The sequence below is a fragment of the Tachysurus vachellii genome, chromosome 9, assembly GCF_030014155.1.
Source record: "Tachysurus vachellii isolate PV-2020 chromosome 9, HZAU_Pvac_v1, whole genome shotgun sequence".
Lineage (NCBI taxonomy): Eukaryota > Metazoa > Chordata > Actinopteri > Siluriformes > Bagridae > Tachysurus > Tachysurus vachellii.
The window spans coordinates 5,651,588-5,669,924 of record NC_083468.1 but is presented as its reverse complement, the minus strand read 5'-3'; the positions used below and the strand labels follow the sequence as shown (position 1 = coordinate 5,669,924).

At 36.7% G+C, this 18,337-nt stretch overlaps 1 protein-coding gene across 1 annotated transcript; it reads right to left on the bottom strand.

Moving 5' to 3' along the window:
• Positions 1–1,700: 1,700 nt before the first annotated feature.
• On the bottom strand, positions 1,701–4,521 carry sb:cb81 (mRNA decay activator protein ZFP36L1-like). The gene is made up of 2 exons (XM_060877442.1): positions 4,364–4,521; positions 1,701–3,993 (listed from the first exon to the last, which is right to left on the bottom strand). The coding sequence occupies exons 1-2, from the start codon at positions 4,415–4,417 to the stop codon at positions 3,004–3,006; spliced, it is 1,044 nt and encodes a 347-aa protein (XP_060733425.1). The 5' UTR covers positions 4,418–4,521; the 3' UTR covers positions 1,701–3,003.
• Positions 4,522–18,337: the final 13,816 nt, after the last annotated feature.

Sequence of the window (18,337 nt, the reverse complement as noted above, 5' to 3'; positions counted from 1 at the left end):
ATTTAAAAAAAAATAACAGTTTAATTCTGTTAAACAATACATTCAGCAAGAACTACTTCAACTGTCTTTAATTAAGGGATAAATAACCTTAAATCAAGCTAGCTCATAAACTTAATGTTGTGTCGAAACTATGGTACATATAATATCTTATGTGGCTATGTAAGGAAACTACTACATACTACAAACTTCATGTGTATGCCCTCTAGTGGTTAACTCATTAACTGTATATTACTTTACTTTGTTTTCTCTCTGAACTGCCATAATACATCAGAAGGATTCTCTTCCTTAACTTCATTAATAATTTACAATCACACCTAAAGTCATAAAATGCATTGACTTTTACTCTTTCCATGGCAGACACACACCTCTTAACAGAAAGCACTTACAGACTATTACTAAATGTGTAACATGCGCAGAGTGCACGGTGCATATCTTTATGATTTTATTTTTATTTCTTTCTTTTACAACATTTAATGGTTGTTCTGAAGGGGCTGCACCCAATCTACAATCATCACACCACTTAATCGGAGTCATTTCCATATGAAACAGGCAAATATTTATAACCTTAACTTAGATTGACAGTAAATAAGATGTATATTTCAGCAGCTGCATTCTATCAGTGGAATAAAAAAAAAAATTAAAAATGGCTGATTTTCCTGCTATGGTACAGCTGATTTAATTAACCCATTAATGACCAGGTTTAATACTATTGTTAGAAGAGGAAAAATACTCCAGACAAACAGCACTGCTGATTCCACTGGGGTTTTGTTTATATGTTTCTTCTTCTTCTTCTTCTTCTTCTTCTTCTTCTTCTTCTTCTTCTTCTTCTTCTTCTTCTATTTTTGCTGTAATTATTATGTTTAAATTATGCTGATTATGTCTGTTGAGTTTGTTGACCTTAATGGCAAAATGCATCAGAAATTCATAATTTGATAAAATGAATAAAATGAAAAAGTAACACATTTTTTGGCATTTCATAATATCATATTAAATGACATTAAAGTAGGTTTCACTATTTTAGAAATATGCTAAACATACATAAAAAATAAAGGCAGTATTGCGTGTGTTCTATACAGCAATGAATCCAAAAATTATTTATGGTGTATTGCAAACTAAATAACACGTATTTGCACTAAATTCATTGCGGGTGAATGGGTGAGTTGCACAGTCTGAAAGAAATGACTAGCATATAAGTATAACTATTTCAGATTTTGCTATTATACCCCCATATATCAAGCTTTTTTCTTTATCTTGTATCACTGCATTGCCGCTGGTAATCTTGCTGAAAGACATAGAGCCTTCCAATAGACTTGCAAATTGCCCTTCCCTTCTGTCGCAGCATTAGCATACAGATGTGGTTAAAAAGAGAAAGTTGCCTCACAAAAGAGCCATGCAGAGAGAAGTGGCCCTAGATTTTATTTACGGTGTCCGACCCCCGTGACCAGAAAGAAAGGCAGGAACGATTGTCTTTGGACAAGTGACAGTGGGATGTTTCTTAGTCTGCTGTGCACAAAGGGTTGCAACAAAGAGTCCGACTACACACAAAAGCTCTCATCTGTTCATTCATCTTAAAGGTTACATGTGTGTGTGTCCAGCTGTCGAGTGTTTTCACTTCTGCAATGGAATAAATGTGAGAATGCTGTTTAGAAATTTTTGGTGTGTCAGTATATAGACATGGTTCAAATTAAAGCAAAAAAGTATGAATTTTAAGTTTCTGAAAGTTTATTTCAAAACAATCAACAATATATTATGAAGTTGGCATCACAACCACAAGGAATGTAAACGGTCCGTTTAAATTATATATGAAACAACACAATACAAAATCATAGCACATTATTCTGTCTTTTTCCTGCACTGAAAAAATAAAAAAAAAAATAAATAAGTTTAAGTTAACAAAAGGCAATAGCTTACACAGACAGCTAAGACAGGAACTTGCAACTTGTTTTTCTTCTTTTTAAAGGATCTACTACACTGTAAGCTTTTAATCAAGGTCAGGAAATGCATTTTTCATCTACATCTATATGTTGTAAAGAACATTATATCTTTTGTCTCTATAATACAGATTGACAGTGCAAGAGATGTAAGATGGCGTAGCACTTTTTCCTGATACATTGTCGCACTGCCACTTACACACAGACACACACAGACTCATACACACAGACACACAGACACACACACACACTTGTTTGTAATGATTGAGCCCAAATACTGATCTCAGTGAGCACAGAAGAAACTTAAGAAGTGGTGGTGTTTTATCACTTATGATCCTGAGATTTCTACATTCAGAGTCTGTACTGCTGGTTTCACTTAAAGCTGGGAAATAGCTCAAACAAAGCAAACTCAAAAGATGTGTTCACTGTGTAAAAATGCATAAAAATGCAATCACAAAAGAATAAAATGGGCAATAAATAGAATCTTAGATAAGAAACTTGTTTAAACTACTTTTTGTAAAACTTTGCAAAACTAATCAATTTATAAAATGCCTTCACTAAAGGCTACACTTTGTTTACAGTACACGTCTGGGTTCAAGGTTAGGGTTCATCCTACAGCTAAATATAGACTAAACTATTCAGCTTTGGTTAAAGCACAGAAAAGTGCATGTAGTGAAACATGCTCATCTGCACTTTTGCTTAATTCTTTACACTTTCCGGACATAACGGGTACAGAAAAGGTTCTCAGAACTTTTCCTTGCATCTAGGAGACCCCCAAAGTGTGAATCTAGAGTGAAATAACTAGTACAGTTTCAACTGGTATACAACAGTATACATTGGCACACAGCAAAAAATCCACAGTGTTGGATTAACACCTTAAACACAGTATATAGATCAGGTCACGTGGACACAAATGACCTTTTCAAACTTTTCAGTGAAGGCTATGGGAGTTAATTCAATACTATGGGAATTTCTGTGTAAACTTTTGATGCATCAGATAAAGAAATAAAAAAAAAAAAAACAACATTCTATAACAAATCAAAGCGAATATGCAATATGCACAGATCGTTCACTAATCGTCTGAGACAGACAGGCGGCTGAAGATGGGCAGCCGTCTGCTTGCTTCTACACTAGGCGAGTCGCAGCCGCTTAGGCTCCCGGAGCTCGAGTAGCCGTCGTGGTCAGAGAGCGAGTCTGCGGACGCGCTGCGCTGCAGAGCTGCGATCCGGTCGCTGAGCGCGATATCTGATGTGAACCCGAAGCCGTGCTTCAAGGCTCCGTGCTCTGGCAGCAGCGGTGGAGACGGGAGATCAGGGCTGCACGAAAAGGAAGATGACGGTGGAGGAGATACAGAAGACGCTCTAGTGAACGAGAGTGGGTCTGGGAAGGCCTGGAAAGCGGCCACGGTGGCTCGGGAAGAAAAGCCAGCGAAGCTGACGCTCTGGCGCAACAGGCGCGGGCGCTCCCTGGTGGCCTGCCGATTATACTGCTGCTGCTCGTCGGCGTTGTGGATGAAGTGACAGCGCGCGCCGTACGGACAAAAGCCCACGGTGTGGAATGTGCGGCACGGCTCGGTTTTGTACTTGGGGTGCCTGTTAAGGCCGCGCAGCTCGTCTGCGCCATGCGCAAACTGGCACTTGGCGCCGTACTTGCAGGCTCCGCTCTCTTCATATGTACGACAGAGTTCGGTTTTGTAGCGCGCAGACACGACAGGCACCGGCGTTGCTCTTGGTGATGGCGGAGAGACGCTCAGGCCCGGTGGGGAAATACTCAGGCCGGGGGGAGGCGGTAGGGTGGACTCACCACTCACGTGTCCTTCAATCATGCTCACGGAGCGGTCAGCCCTGAAAGGGATACGCTGTAGGGCAGAGCGCGGAAGCTGCTCTCGGCTCCATGGCTGGCTGCTAATACTTGTAAGGGACCAGAGCTCGTCTGTTGGGTCTATGGCACCTCCACCGATGTTGAATTTGGAGTTGGGAAGTGTGACGGGACATAGGGAATGTCTGCGCTGGAAACCGACGGCGCGTCTGGAACCATCATGTACTTCAAGACTTTGAAAAGTCTGCGGGATAGAAAAGGAGATGAGGATTTTTAATACACAGCATAACTAACAAGGTTGACTGATCTACAAGTACTCTTGTTGTACACTACAGACTTCCTCCATTTCAGTCCATATAGTAAGGAACACCGACCATCCGGCAACAATGCAAGTTGTCACAGTGATGGATAAAGTCATGCCTATTGAATTTTTAAATTCATTCTAAAACTTTTTAAACAAGTTTTTCTGAAGGGCTTTGTTTTTGTATCAAGAGAATTTGTTTTACTATTAAAAAAAGTCTAATAATTAAGGTATGGACTGTAGCCATATAATACCTAAAGTTTCAATAACTTTAACCCAAAAATAAATGCATTAAAGCAATTTTGTAACTCACCTTGCAAAATTCCTCATCCAGCTCAAGGAAAGGTGTAAGGAGATTTGATGGCATTGCAAAGATGCCTTAGACAGTAGGCCTAAGAAACTGTAGCCAAGAAAGTGTGAAGTTGGTTGAGGATTGGGGTGTGAAGCACTCCTACGCTCTACCTCCCATCTGTTGGAATCCCCTTTTATAAGCAGAAACTTTGAAACTCCACCCACATTTTGGTAAGATGGTATTTCACGCCCCTTTAAGTGTTAAGAGAGATCCATTTACACATTTCTCTCAGCCTTAGTAACTTTCATTGCATTAAAACACAAGAGTTAAAACAGTCTTTGCCACTTTCTGGTGATTTACCATGTCATCATTTTGAATTTGCATTGTATACAAGCCACTCTTCACATGCCAATACCTTAGGATAATATGCACTTAGAAGCTTGCTTCAGTAGAAAAGCTTTGTATGCCAATGTGTACTGCATGGAGAGTCAAAAATTTCACTTAGCTAATTTAACTGCAATTCGTTTAAAGACATTGAGTACTGTATAAAGCAAAGAGTAACTACAATGTCCTGTAGTTTCAACATTGAATCAGCACACTACATAAAGTAAAATGCTAACTGTGGTTCATATGTCTGGGAACAAAACAGATTTAGTTTAAAATAATTAGTTTAAAGTAGCTATATATCTATATCTATATCACTCATATCACGTTATATATATATATATTCATTCATTCATCTTCTACCGCTTATCCGAACTTCCTCGGGTCACGGGGAGCCTGTGCCTATCTCAGGCGTCATCGGGCATCAAGGCAGGATACACCCTGGACGGAGTGCCAACCCATCACAGGGCACACACACACTCTCATTCACTCACGCACTCACACACTAGGGACAATTTTCCAGAGATGCCAATCAACCTACCATGCATGTCTTTGGACCGGGGAAACCCCCGAGGCACGGGGAGAACATGCAAACTCCACACACACAAGGTGGAGGCGGGAATCGAACCCCGACCCTGGAGGTGTGAGGCGAACGTGCTAACCACTAAGCCATCGTGCCCCCATATATATATATATATATATATATATATATATATATATATATATATAGCACAGATTCATAGACATGTTTTAGATTCATGGTATCTTAAGTATGTAACCTAGTGACCCAGAGTTAATGTACCCAATGATAGAGACTTAAGCACTTCTGTACGTCGCTCTGGATAAGGGCATCTGCCAATTGCATATAAATGTAAATGTAAATGTAGACACATTGAGTATTCATTCAAATATTACACACAAACAGAGTTAAAATAAATAGCAATTTGTCACACTTAAGACATACAAATAATAAGCTTATGATTTAATTTTAGTTAATAAAGTACTACCTAATGTTAACCATTTCATTTTAATCACAGATGATTTTAATTGAAGAAGCAACTAATTTTAAATAAATAGCCAGCTGTGTTTTAAGATTAGCTGTGCAGCCCTATTTATACAATAAGATATTCATAATATTATTGTGTGAGAATTTGAGATAATACATTCATCTTATCTAAGAAGCACATTCCTGCACAAACATTAGATGCAGCATGTGTTTTGTGAAATCCCTGTATGATTTGTTCATCTCTAATTTCTTTCATATAGTCCAGTGATCTGAGAAGTGATTCTCCGTAATAACCCCGACTCTGTCCTAATAAAGCAAACTGCAAAATATTTCATACCCATGCACACTTCATGCACAGCATGTTGCACTATGACCACCACTTTATTATTCATTCCTGTTGTTGAAGTGTCACCACAACGTCTCTGCTCTCAGTTTCAAGACTGGTAGATCTATGTGTGTTTTTTTTGTATTTTCTGTTAAAGCAATGACCAGTTTCGTAATATGCATGCATGCAGACAGTTCAACAAATTAGATTTTGTTAAAAAATCAGATTAGATTTAATCACAATACAGCTTTGGAGAGATTCCAGACTCTTAAATTTTAAATATTGTCACTTTTTTCTTTTTCATTGTTTTTCCAGAGGATGTGAGCTCCCTCACTACTGTCCCCAGGGAAAAAAAACACTGTAAATGTTAGCACAAGAAGCTCCAGTCAATAAGCAACACTGTCCCTTCAAAACAATAAGGCCTTATCTCAAAGGCTAGTGTCAACACCTCTTCTAGTTCAGTTATCGGAGAGATCGGCAATACGAATAGTCCACTATCCAAGGGAACACTTGTTGACTTCTGGCAGATAAAGCACAGGGGTGTTTAATTTGGCCGGAGAGACAAGCAACTGAATCTGGGCTTGTATTTGTTTGTAGCAAAGGGTCTGTAGAGGAGATTAAAATCCATTTGAATGCCAAAGAACAAAAACAAGCAACTAGCATTGTCTCACAAACAGTGATAGGAGCTTGATGGCTTTTTAAAGCACTACTGACTTTTAGAAACTGCTTCTTTGCTAGCTGCTCATTCCCTTTTAAACGAAATGCTGAATCTGGGAGTTTTCTGGTGGGAATTTGGTTGCAGGTGTTGCTGTCTGTAGAGTTGAATGGAAACTCTTGAAACACAGTGTTAAAAGGCATGAAATAAAAACAAAATGGATGGGATTGCACACCAAAACTGTCTTGAGAAAAATAAAGAGACACTGGGATGTCCAGACTTCGATAGAGACAATTATAAGGCACAAAGGCCTCCTGGAGGTTTGCTCTGGCTGTAGTGACTTGAAGAGAGCCGCGGTGCTCGCTCGCCCAACAATAGCATTATGCGGATGCTGTTTTGCTCTCTAGCCATGTCATGGCTTACCAAGTGTGAGACACACCGGAGAGCCTGAGTCACAGGGTCCAGGTCCTGAATCTTTAATGAGGCTGAGGAAGATTGAGAAGAATTGTTAATGATTAGCCTGGGCAATGGAAGCACACTGAGCTAATAAAAGTCAAGAAAGCAAATAGATGCTTTATAGGAGTTACCATGTTCACTAAGTTTATTCTGTCACTAACAATTGCAGTGATTGTTCAAAAGATTCAATTCACTGATTCCATTTTGTTTCTGCAACGATTACGTAGTGTATTCGGTTTAGAAATACTTAGTTCAGCGGTTTTCTAACTTGTTGATAGGAACTCCTTTTAAGTGTAAAATAAATTCTATAGACTTCTGAGTATAGATTTGACAAGGATTCACATATATTCAAGATTCAAGATTTTATTTGTGATATAAACAGGTATATAAAGGTGCAATGAAATGAAAAGTGGTCTATTCCTTCTTAGCCAGTCCAGATAAATAATAAAATAAATAAGAATAAATAGATTATTCATTCAGAATGTGCAAAAAGTAATTTCTATTCCTGAATTTTCCTAATGACCTAATGTGTAAATGTGAAAAATTATTTTCAGGTCTGATTGTTTAACAATTACTTTGTTTTGAGTTATTGAGGTTTGGATTAAACTCATTTGATTAAAGGATTCTAAAAATGTAAGAATAAATATAATCGTAGATTGTGATACTCTCGGTGTTAAAAAGTAAAATGTGTATAATATTAAGCCTAAGCTCTTCAAAATAATGTACAAAATGATATTGTGTGAATTTATTTTGCTGTGGTTACTAGACGGAAGCTGAAACTCAGCTTTAGCTGCCCAATGTTGTTTGGTGGCAGTTTTTTTTTCATCAGACAGGAAGGAATGTGACTGTTACCCCGTTGCTCATGGGTCTTTTACATAACCCCAGAGAAAAAAACACAGTCTGGTTATCAGTGCACACACTGTAGCCGTTTGGGAGCTTTAACTGTAAATATGAGGCTTGGACCAGTTCTCTGTCTGACTGATTGCAGATATTGTTGTTTTTCTTCTCACTGACTTTAATTCTAAATGTTTCTGCCTAAGACTGCAAAACCTCAACGGTTCTTAATTGAGAACAGATAATGGTCCACTTAGCATATTCTTTTGATGTTTTTAATTTGATGTATAAATCAAAGACATTTCTAAATGAGTTAAAAAAAGATGAAAAAAGAAAGCAGTGTTTGAAAGTTTAAACTGCCGGGTTTCATTTGTCTTTGATTTGAATCATATTAAACCAATGAGTTGATCTTATTTATGTTTAATTTGTAACAAAATACAATTTCTAATTCAAAAAAGGCAGCTTCTAAGCCTGTTGTTTCAGCTATTTTACTTTTCGCACATATTCACTCATACCCTCCGGGTACACTTTCTCATTAAAGGATCAGGATTCAAATAAAGTTTTTTTTTTTGTTTGTTTGTTTTTTTCACAGCGATCTCTTAGTCAAGTTTGTGTGAATTTAAGATTAGAAAAAAACAACAAATTTATATTTGATTGATTTCTAATAAATTAGTACATGCTAATGATAGTACAATCTAAAAAAAAAAGTAATGCCAAATTAAATACATTTTGCTTATAGTTACAGATAAAGCTAATCAACTTATTCAATTCAACATAAACAAAAATATCTAAATCCTGGCGGCATGAATGACATGTCCTGTCTATACTTCTTTTTTTTAAAAACTCCTCTCATGGCTCCTCCCACCCAGCATGTCAGTTATACTTTATTGCTGATGTGGCTCCACCCCTTGTGGGAAATGGATCACTCTTCTTTGTGTCCCCCTTCACAAGAGTCCTTTTGTTGCGGCCCTCCATATGCCAGGCTGAAGAGTCAAAGAAGCCCTGCGCTGCCGGCTCAAGCCATAAACACGTCTGGACAGAGGGAATGGGGGATGAGAAGGCCAGAGCAGGGGGTTGGGGGATATTTCCTCTTGGACGCACAGGACGAGGCTTCAGCGGCATGAATGGGTTTAGGGTCAGTGGATGGTACAGAAGTGTAAACTCCACCCCATGGCTCAATCAATATGAGGAGCAGAAGGCCTGCAGAGACATTGGCCTGTGTGTGTGTGTGCCCCCTCTGTTCTGGGGATACGTTACAAACCAGTTCCCACACTCACTCACTCACTCACTCACTCACTCACTCACTCACTCACTCACTCACTCACTCACTCACATACTCACACCAACACACAAACACACAACTGACCAGCAGCCTCATTTATGATGAAGCAGTGTTGTGATGAATACACACTCCATAACACATATTTTGACAACATTTAAGAGTAAAAACACAAGTGCTCCATTCACAGAAACACACAGAAAACCTGCTAAATCTCTGAGTGCTTTATACACATATCTATATCAATTAAAAGTCTCTTTATATATACACACACCAATCCAAGTAATCCCGTAATATCAGATTTGAAAACAAGATTATTTATATGACTTATAGATTTTAACTGGTTGCATACATATATTGTATTTAGCAGACACCCTTATACAGAGTGACTTATAATACATTATAATTACATTTATACAACTGAGGGTTAAGGGCCTTGCTCAGGGGCCCAGCATTGGCAATTTGGTGGACCTCCGATTCAAATTCATGACCGTCTGATACGTAGTCCAACATCTTAACCACTAGGCTATTACATACAAGTTGCTGTGAATTAGTTATCATAGAAACAACAGAAGAAAAATTTTGCATATAGATTTAATAATAATAATAATAATAATAATAATAATAATAATAATAATAATAATAATAATAATAATAATAATAATAATTTTCACTGGACTTTTCAAGACTGCCACAACAACTACATATGTACTATAGCTGGACATTTGCACCTCACATAGTACTATCCTGCATTTAACATTTATATATGTCCCTATACTGTACTCACATGTCACTGCATCATAATACCTCTGTTCTGAACCATGCTAGGGGTGATAAAAATGGGAAGCAAGCACCAGGCCTACATGATTGATTATATTTTCTTTCTGATATAATTTTTTCTGGCAATATTTAATATTTAATATTTGATATTATACTTTATTATATTTTTCTGATCTTCTTTGATCTGTATTTTGAGATAGACTATATATATATATATATATATATATATATATATATATATATATATATATATATATATATATATATATATATTGTATACACCTGTGCCTTATTTTTATTCATTTATTTTGTTATTTTCTCTACTATTGTTGTTTTTGGACAGTCCTACAAAGCATTTCAATATATTTCATGCTTGGGGTGCTGCTGGATATATATATATATATATATATATATATATATATATATATATATATATATATATATATATATATATATATATATTTTGTGACTGTGAATCTCATGACTCATTTCATGCATGCAATGGAATATATGGAAGCAATGAAATATATCACATCACACATTTAAATTCTGCCCTTTCTTCCATTGCATCAACAAGCACCTATTGCACTGGCTGGATGAATCACATGCGTTATATCTGTTATATGAATTATTTTGTCCCAATGGGGGAAAAACCTCTCCATGTCAGTTCTTTTGGAAAAGATCACCGCATATAAATAGTGCACAAAACGCCCTTCAGTCCTCAGGCCCTTGTAATGCACATATGTAATGTGCATACATTCTTTTTATTGTGTGTAGCATTGCTAGTCCTGATGGCTCTGTTTAACACACATTTCCTGGGTTCTCTCAGTAGCTGGCCATTCACACACTCTCAGATACAATTAGCACATTTCCATGTGAAAGTCGCACCAATGGCCCTGAGTGCTGAAGTGTTTGCATAGATAACGGCCGCTGTTGTTATGTCATGGGTACTGTAGCTGGGAGGGCTCACATCCTTTCTAAGTCTTCTAAAGTGTGTGTTTTAGCAGGCTTTGGACTAATGTTGTCATAACAGTGGCGGAGTGTAAATGGAGTGAGGAGGGATGAGTCATGGGTGGATTCTTTTAAAAGAATGCATTAAGGGTCACAGTTGTGAAAGATTATTATATCCAATTTCATGCATTTAAGTTGTTTTTTTTTATTACATTTCATTGTTTTTTATTATATTCCTCCATATACAGCATAAGGATAATAACATGCCTTCAGGAAAAAATGCAACATAGAAGATGTTAAACGACAAGCAATAAAAACATAAAGGCAAAAAGTAGCTGACTTTGAACAAAGAACAACATGACAGTAAAATCAGAAGGCAGAAATGCAGAATTCTTTAAATCTGGGTAAATTTATACAACTACAAACAGCACATGAGTTTAGGTATATATAGAATATAAATAAAACATGAAACTGAGTGCTGTTAGATAATAATAATGATTAATTTTATTTTATTATTATTTTATTACAATGAATTCCATTAAAAATTGACAAAAATTGTCATACTTAAAGATGAAAAAATAAAGCTTCTTATGTCCATGGGGGAAGTTGTGGCCTAATGGTTAGTGAGTTTGACTCCTAACCCTAAGATTGTGGGTTCGAGTCTCGGGCCGGCAATACCACGACTGAGGTGCCCTTGAGCAAGGCACCCGCCCCCAGAAGATCTGTGAAATCTTCATGTACTTGTAAATTAGCTGTTATTACACAAGCTGTGATTTGAATTATAGACAAAACTACTGTCTGAGCTGCTGCTGTACAAAATGAATCAACACTTTCTGACCAATTAAAAGTTGTATAAATAAAGCTATTAACCTTAAAGAGCTGGGAAGACATCCCTGCATGTTTTTTTTAGTTCAGTCCAGAAAATACTAGCTTAATTAAGCTTTAGTTCTCACATAAAATGAGACGTGCAGTATATAATTTAAAATACACCTAGTGAAATTCCTGAGCCGTGCAGAAAACATGGCACAAGGGAAGTTAGATGGCAGTAAAGTGCTCGCATAATGCAACGTGACAGGAGAAAAACACTGTATAACTGCATACTGTGAAATCTATACAAAATATTCATAGATACACTAATATAATAGGCTATAAACTAATGGTGGAAACTACTATGAGATAAAATAAAAATACACAAATACATGTGATGAAATGTATAGAAAATACACTGATATGCAACATAGTAATACACATCAACACAGCTGTATGCCAATTTGAGTAGTGTGTGTAGTGTGAGTAGTGTGTGAGAAATGATGGAAAAACAGAGCTGCAGTGATTTATCATGTTTACATGCATACATGAGTCAGTCATTAATATGATTTCCTTCTGAATACATGCACCACAGTCCATTTCTAGTACATTATGTAATATTTACATGCCAATTAATCCAGATAAATATTCCTCTTCATTGGTTTTGGGGTTGCAGGTTAAATTCTATGAAATGAAATGAAATTAAATTAAATGAAATTAAGCATCAGTTTTGATCCAAAGATGAGATAAGATGAGATGAGATGTGATGCACCATTATAAATCCCCCATAGCAGTAATTGAAGTTGACACAGCAACTCGAGTAAATATGCTGTAAAATTAAAAACAGTAAAATATAGAAGTATTACAGATGAAATATAAACCGTTTTAGACTCATGGTATCCTTAGTCTGTGACCTAACAAACCAATATCCATTTATTCTTTGATGGAGACTTAAAGCATTTTTATACATCCATCTGGATGAGATCGTCTGTCAAATGTAAAAACCCTCTGTCAATACCCTGAATGTAAATGTAAAATAAAATTACACTAAATAGAAAAACACTAATAGAGGTGGAGATGAGCTGATCTAGCATTTGATCCTGCATCTCAGTCTCTGTCCATTATAAACAATGATGCAAAAACTGATGGGTGTGAAGGCTGTTTCTTTATGTGCAGATGTAAAAAAAAAAATAATAATAATAATAAAATAATCTTAAAAGTGTACATGCAACAAAAAACCTGACTACTGGATAAGAACCCAAACATGTTTTAGGATTTGTGTAATTTCTGATTTTCTGATCATTATATATATATATATATATATATATATATATATATATATATATATATATATATATATATATATATATATATATTTATTTTTTTTTTTTTAAGAGGACAACACTGAAATCTGGTCAAAATGAGACCAGCACCTCTAAGGGACAGCTGGTGGACTACAGTGATTTCTGTAGAGGAATTTTGGATATGGTAACATGTGTTGTTGTGGCACAGAAGCGGGGAGTAATCATCCTGCCTGCTGAGACGTTTATTTAGTAAGCTATGTAGGTTTCACACAATGACATCCCCCTCCTTCTCTCAGCACATTATCCTTCCTTTTTCTTTTCACTTTTCCCCAGGCTTTAGCTCACTGATCCACAAAATCCTGAAATGGACTCCGGGGAGAAGTGGGCAGGGGGAAGGGTGTGCGGTATTCCTAAAAAAGTCCCCATCTGTGAAGGAATTCCATGGTAGCTCGGTGGACCCTGGCCCTTGAACTCAAACAGACAAGAAGCGATAATGATAATAGATGTTAGCTGACCCTTAGTGTGGACAGAAATGTTATTTGTTTATATGTGTTTGACAGAGAAGTTGAGAATTATGCTTATGGGTTTTAAGCATAAAGTCCTAAGGTTTTCTAATATATTTATTGAACATGGTTAACTTTTTAAATAAATAGTGTAAATTTCTTGTGGCATTAAAAATGACAAATTTGCCCATTTGTTATTCTCACTCATTTGCTTAAATCTATTCCCTATTGTATTGTTAAGTAAATCTCCCCAAAGCTAAGAGTAAAGTTAACTAACAACCATTTAATAATGCTGTTTAAAGATCTAATAGTTTTAAACTGCAGTTGAAACGCCTGAATCCATGTTTATTGCTTTAACCAAATGGCATGCAAGTGGTGTAGCGTTGTGGCTTGGACTGAGTAATCATCTATATAGCACACACACAGCATTCAGATATTCCTAACCTTTTCGGGACATTTGGTCTTCACCAAGATATAAAAAAAAAATCTGCCTACACATATTTTATCCTTTATTCCAAAATTGGCAGTGAAATGTTTCCACAGCAACAGAAGTTACCCTTAAAGTTCAGTCCTGTGCATTATGTTCCTAATATTTTACAAGGCATTTGAATCTGAATCATTGGTAAAGTGTTGTTACGACTGTGTGCTCCTGTGTTACTCACACCAGTCATCTGCTCTTGGCACAGACACTTCCTGTTGAAGTCTAGACAGAACAGGAGGGAGCGGATGGTCAAATGGTCACAACCTGTTTCCTAAAAGAAGCCACATAACAAACTGGCCTGATCTATTTTTGCAGTGAAAATCTGCTTGGAAAAAAGAAAAGAAGCAAAAAGGTAAAATAGATGGAAGTACAATCACTGTGAATGAGATAAGTGTGCATGTAATAAAGAAATATATACTGCATGAAGTGTAGTGTGATTAAAACAAATATGAACTGTTTACTAGGCATAGATAAAAAAAAATTCAAGCTGTAGACAGAACGGCTCATTCTCTAACGTCACTTATATGCGGTAAATGATCAATAGGATAGGATAGAAATGGGAAAACTACAGAGATCACATGGAAGTTTGTGTAGAAGGCTCTCCAGTATAGTAACAATCTAGTTACTGAAAGCCTTTCAGCAGTTTTTCAGTGTTCTGGATTGCCATAACAGCAAGTACGTGGTTCATGAAGCATATCTGGTTTGAACAGCGTGTGCAACGATGGCTGTCCTGGGCTGATAAACGATCCTTCCTCAGTGTGTTCATAATTTTTTTACTGGTCCCCCTGCAAACTCCTCATCCTTTCTCACGTCATGGATGACTGCTGTTATAGGCCTCGCAGGCCATACGTTCCGACAAAAAAATATATCTCTTTATATTCTATTACGCTTGCTCTTTTTTCTTTGCACTCATCACTGGTCTGACAGATCTTCCACTTCACAGTCTCGTTAGAGGGAAATTCTTCTAAGAATTTTTTTCTTTAGAAACGGATGTTTAATGAAGCTTAGCTGCATAAAAGCACCATAACTGGCTTAGTCATTAATTAAAAGGACGATGAAGCAAGCACCTGGTGTTGTTTACATGAACACAACAAAAATGTCTTGACAAAGATATGACAAAGATGCATACGCTTAATGTCTATGGAACTATAACGATTAATCTTCAAAGTTTTGTATTTCGCCAAAAATGGTATGATGTGTTTCATTAGAAAAAATTAATAACCAGTATAAAATACTTTTACTCTTTAATGTTTGATTCCTGCCTTCATCCTGTGTGTGGATACTCCATGCTCTCCCATAGTTCAAGTATGTTGTAGGCATCTCAAAATTGCTCATAGTTTGAGCAGAATTGATTTCCAAAATTTGCAATGCAGCTTGCAGAATTTTATGGGCATTTATTATTATTATTATTATTTTGCAAGCACAGGATAATTTTTTTTAAACTACTACAAGGAAAGACACAAGTTACTTTCCTGGAAAGTGAATTCATATTTGAGGGTATAATTAGAAGAGAGCTTTAGCTGAATGCACATTTTGATGACATCACATGATAAGTCTTGGACCAAATGGTGGAAAATCTGAAATTATTTGGAAAAATCTCAAGTTCCTCTGAATATCACAGAGTTTGCGATGGCAAAATAGTTAAATCTTGGAGGGAATGTTGAATTAATATGTGAATGTGTGTGCAATTGTGCCCCCTGCCATAACAGCCGGTTATGTATCCCCTGCATCCCCTGCCTTGTACCTCAAGTCCTCTGGGCCTTGTGTTACAACACCAAGCAAACATTTAACATTTAAAACAATACTCAGACACCAATCACTGTAATACTTTAATTACTTTTTATTCTTTATCTTCCTTTACTTTGTAATGTATTGGAGACAATCCTGACAATCTTCAGTATTATTCAAACTGTCATACTGAAGAAATACCTGCATCAGTTAATAGCAGGGTTCTAGGAAATTGAATAGCTCAGCCTATTAACCGCCTCTGTATTCCCTTACTCCAGTGACAAGTAAGAAATTAAACACTTGCAGCATGCTGTTTTAGGAAAATAATTAACAATGGGGTTGTGTGAGTTGGCCTGGCAGTAAGCAGAGTTTCTGTTAGCATTCACTTGCTTGGTTGCCCACACTTGAAGAGACCACTGGAGCGTAAGTGAGAAGCGACATTAGCCTTGTGATTGGTGGGTGGAAAGGTTATGCAAGCTTTGCTCAACCTTAAGAGTGTCCAGTTTCCAAATTCCGCTGAATCCAAATTCATCTGGGGTTTTTTTTTATACTAAATTGCTAAATATAATTGTGCACTTACTATAATTTTTTTTTTACTTATTTTTTTTTACTAAAATATTCATGACCCCTACTGCATACCTTGGCCTTTGGTTAAAAAATGACTGTGCTGAGTCTGATTTCTGCTTACTTTATGTAAGTGTCTACTGTATGAACACCTGGGTTCACTGCTGAGCTTGCAATGGAAAAACAAATAATGGCAACTCTAGGGGTTTGGCCTGCCTCTGTGGATGTGACCTCATGTTTGTCTTCAAATATCTCCTCTGATATGTATTTTCTCTTAGAGTCCCTACTGCTGAGCCCTGAGCTTGGCACAACTTCCTTCAGGCTGCTAAATCAACATGTATGTTCAGTGAGAGAAAACAGTAGGAGAGATGAGGAGTGGAGTGAATACAACCCCTACCCCCTGCCTAGATGGAGGCACAGGATGTGTAGAGGAAAATGAAAAGCACAAAAGGTCACAAATTGGACTAGGGAGTACTAAAAGCTCCTTTTCAACTGTCCGTTTAAGGCTTTCTCTTTCTTGCTTGGCAAAAACCAACAAATGTTCTCATAGTCACAAATGGTGCACTAAACCCTGAAGCCCTTCTCCAATTCCACAGTTTGGTCACATGGACAAAGAGTTATATGGGTTTAATAAATAACCAAATTTCGACACTTTTTTAAAATGTCATTATTCACTCAAATGCATGTAGAGATATTTAGGAATGGCCAATGAGACATTAAGCATTTTCACATCGGAGATAAATGAGGTTTGGAGTCATTTCTACAGTTTCTTCACCCAAGCACAAATATCATAAAATAATAACAATGATAAGTAATGTTCCACTACTCTTATATGGCAGCTCGACATCAAAATGATAGATGATTGTCCTTGGAAATACACATTTTTTTTTGCAGCTTTACTTCCACAACCAGCATGCTGCTAAGTTAACTTCAACACTGAATTAAATATCCTGTTCTCCATCAATAGTTTTGATGTTGTTGGAGAAGTGCCTGTTATTTCGCAATAGAATTCGCAATATTTTGACCACATGCCATAAAAAGCAACAGAACCCAGAGAGCAGATGAATAAAATTCACCTGTTGAAAAATAACTCTTCACTGAAAGGGAAAGAATGCTGGATGTGAAGGACGTATATGCTTCGTATATGCTTTGTGTTCTGTCGCAGTACTTTTGTTTTGTGCTAACATTATTAAGGTCAACTGTGAACTGTGAATTTACAAGATTTGGTTTAGTGAGTGAAGAGAAAAATAAAAGAAGGGCTATGATCATTTTGGATGGTAAAAATATAGAGGAGCTTCTTATTTGTCTCATCGTTGTCTCAAACATTGGTCACATCTGAAAAAAAGATTTTCTTATTAGCAATGTTGACAAAGACCTTTTAGCAAAATTGCCTTTTTTTAGATAACCTTACATTTAACAAAAGAAAAACAAATATGTCACAAGGTTGTGATGGGTATGCAATTACATGCATAGCACCAGGTATTATATCATCAAGAGTGGGAGAGATGAATATATGTGTTTACAAAGAAATGGCAATCATGTGGAGGATGTTGGGACCTTTGGGACACCCTGTAGTCCCCCCACATCATTTGGTGCGATCTGATATAATGTAATGCTGAACCCTAATAGTTTAATTGTTGAGATTATAATAGATATTAGATTTTAGTCATTCCATCTAATATCACCACCAGCTGTCACTGCTCAGTGGGCAAATGCATTTTTATTCCTAAAGGACTAACGATCCTGTCTATTTAGAAAGCTGCCTTTTGATCCAAATCACAAAAAAATAACGTTGTCTTTTTTGTATTGATCTTTTAGCATTTTTTAAGTCAAACTTTAAATTCTCCCAACCAACCATAATGACTAATGCCTTCTGACCGGAGAACTTTAAACAAGCTGAATTCTAAAATTTAGCCCCTAGGTATGCTTGTTATGGCT

Bases quoted from the DNA above. Each gene is read 5' to 3' on its own strand.
- sb:cb81 (XM_060877442.1), bottom strand. From the start codon at position 4,417: ATGCCATCAAATCTCCTTACACCTTTCCTTGAGCTGGATGAGGAATTT. The intron at 3,994-4,363 runs GTGAGTTACAAA...TCTATCCCGCAG, and splicing joins TGGATGAGGAATTTTGCAAG to ACTTTTCAAAGTCTTGAAGT.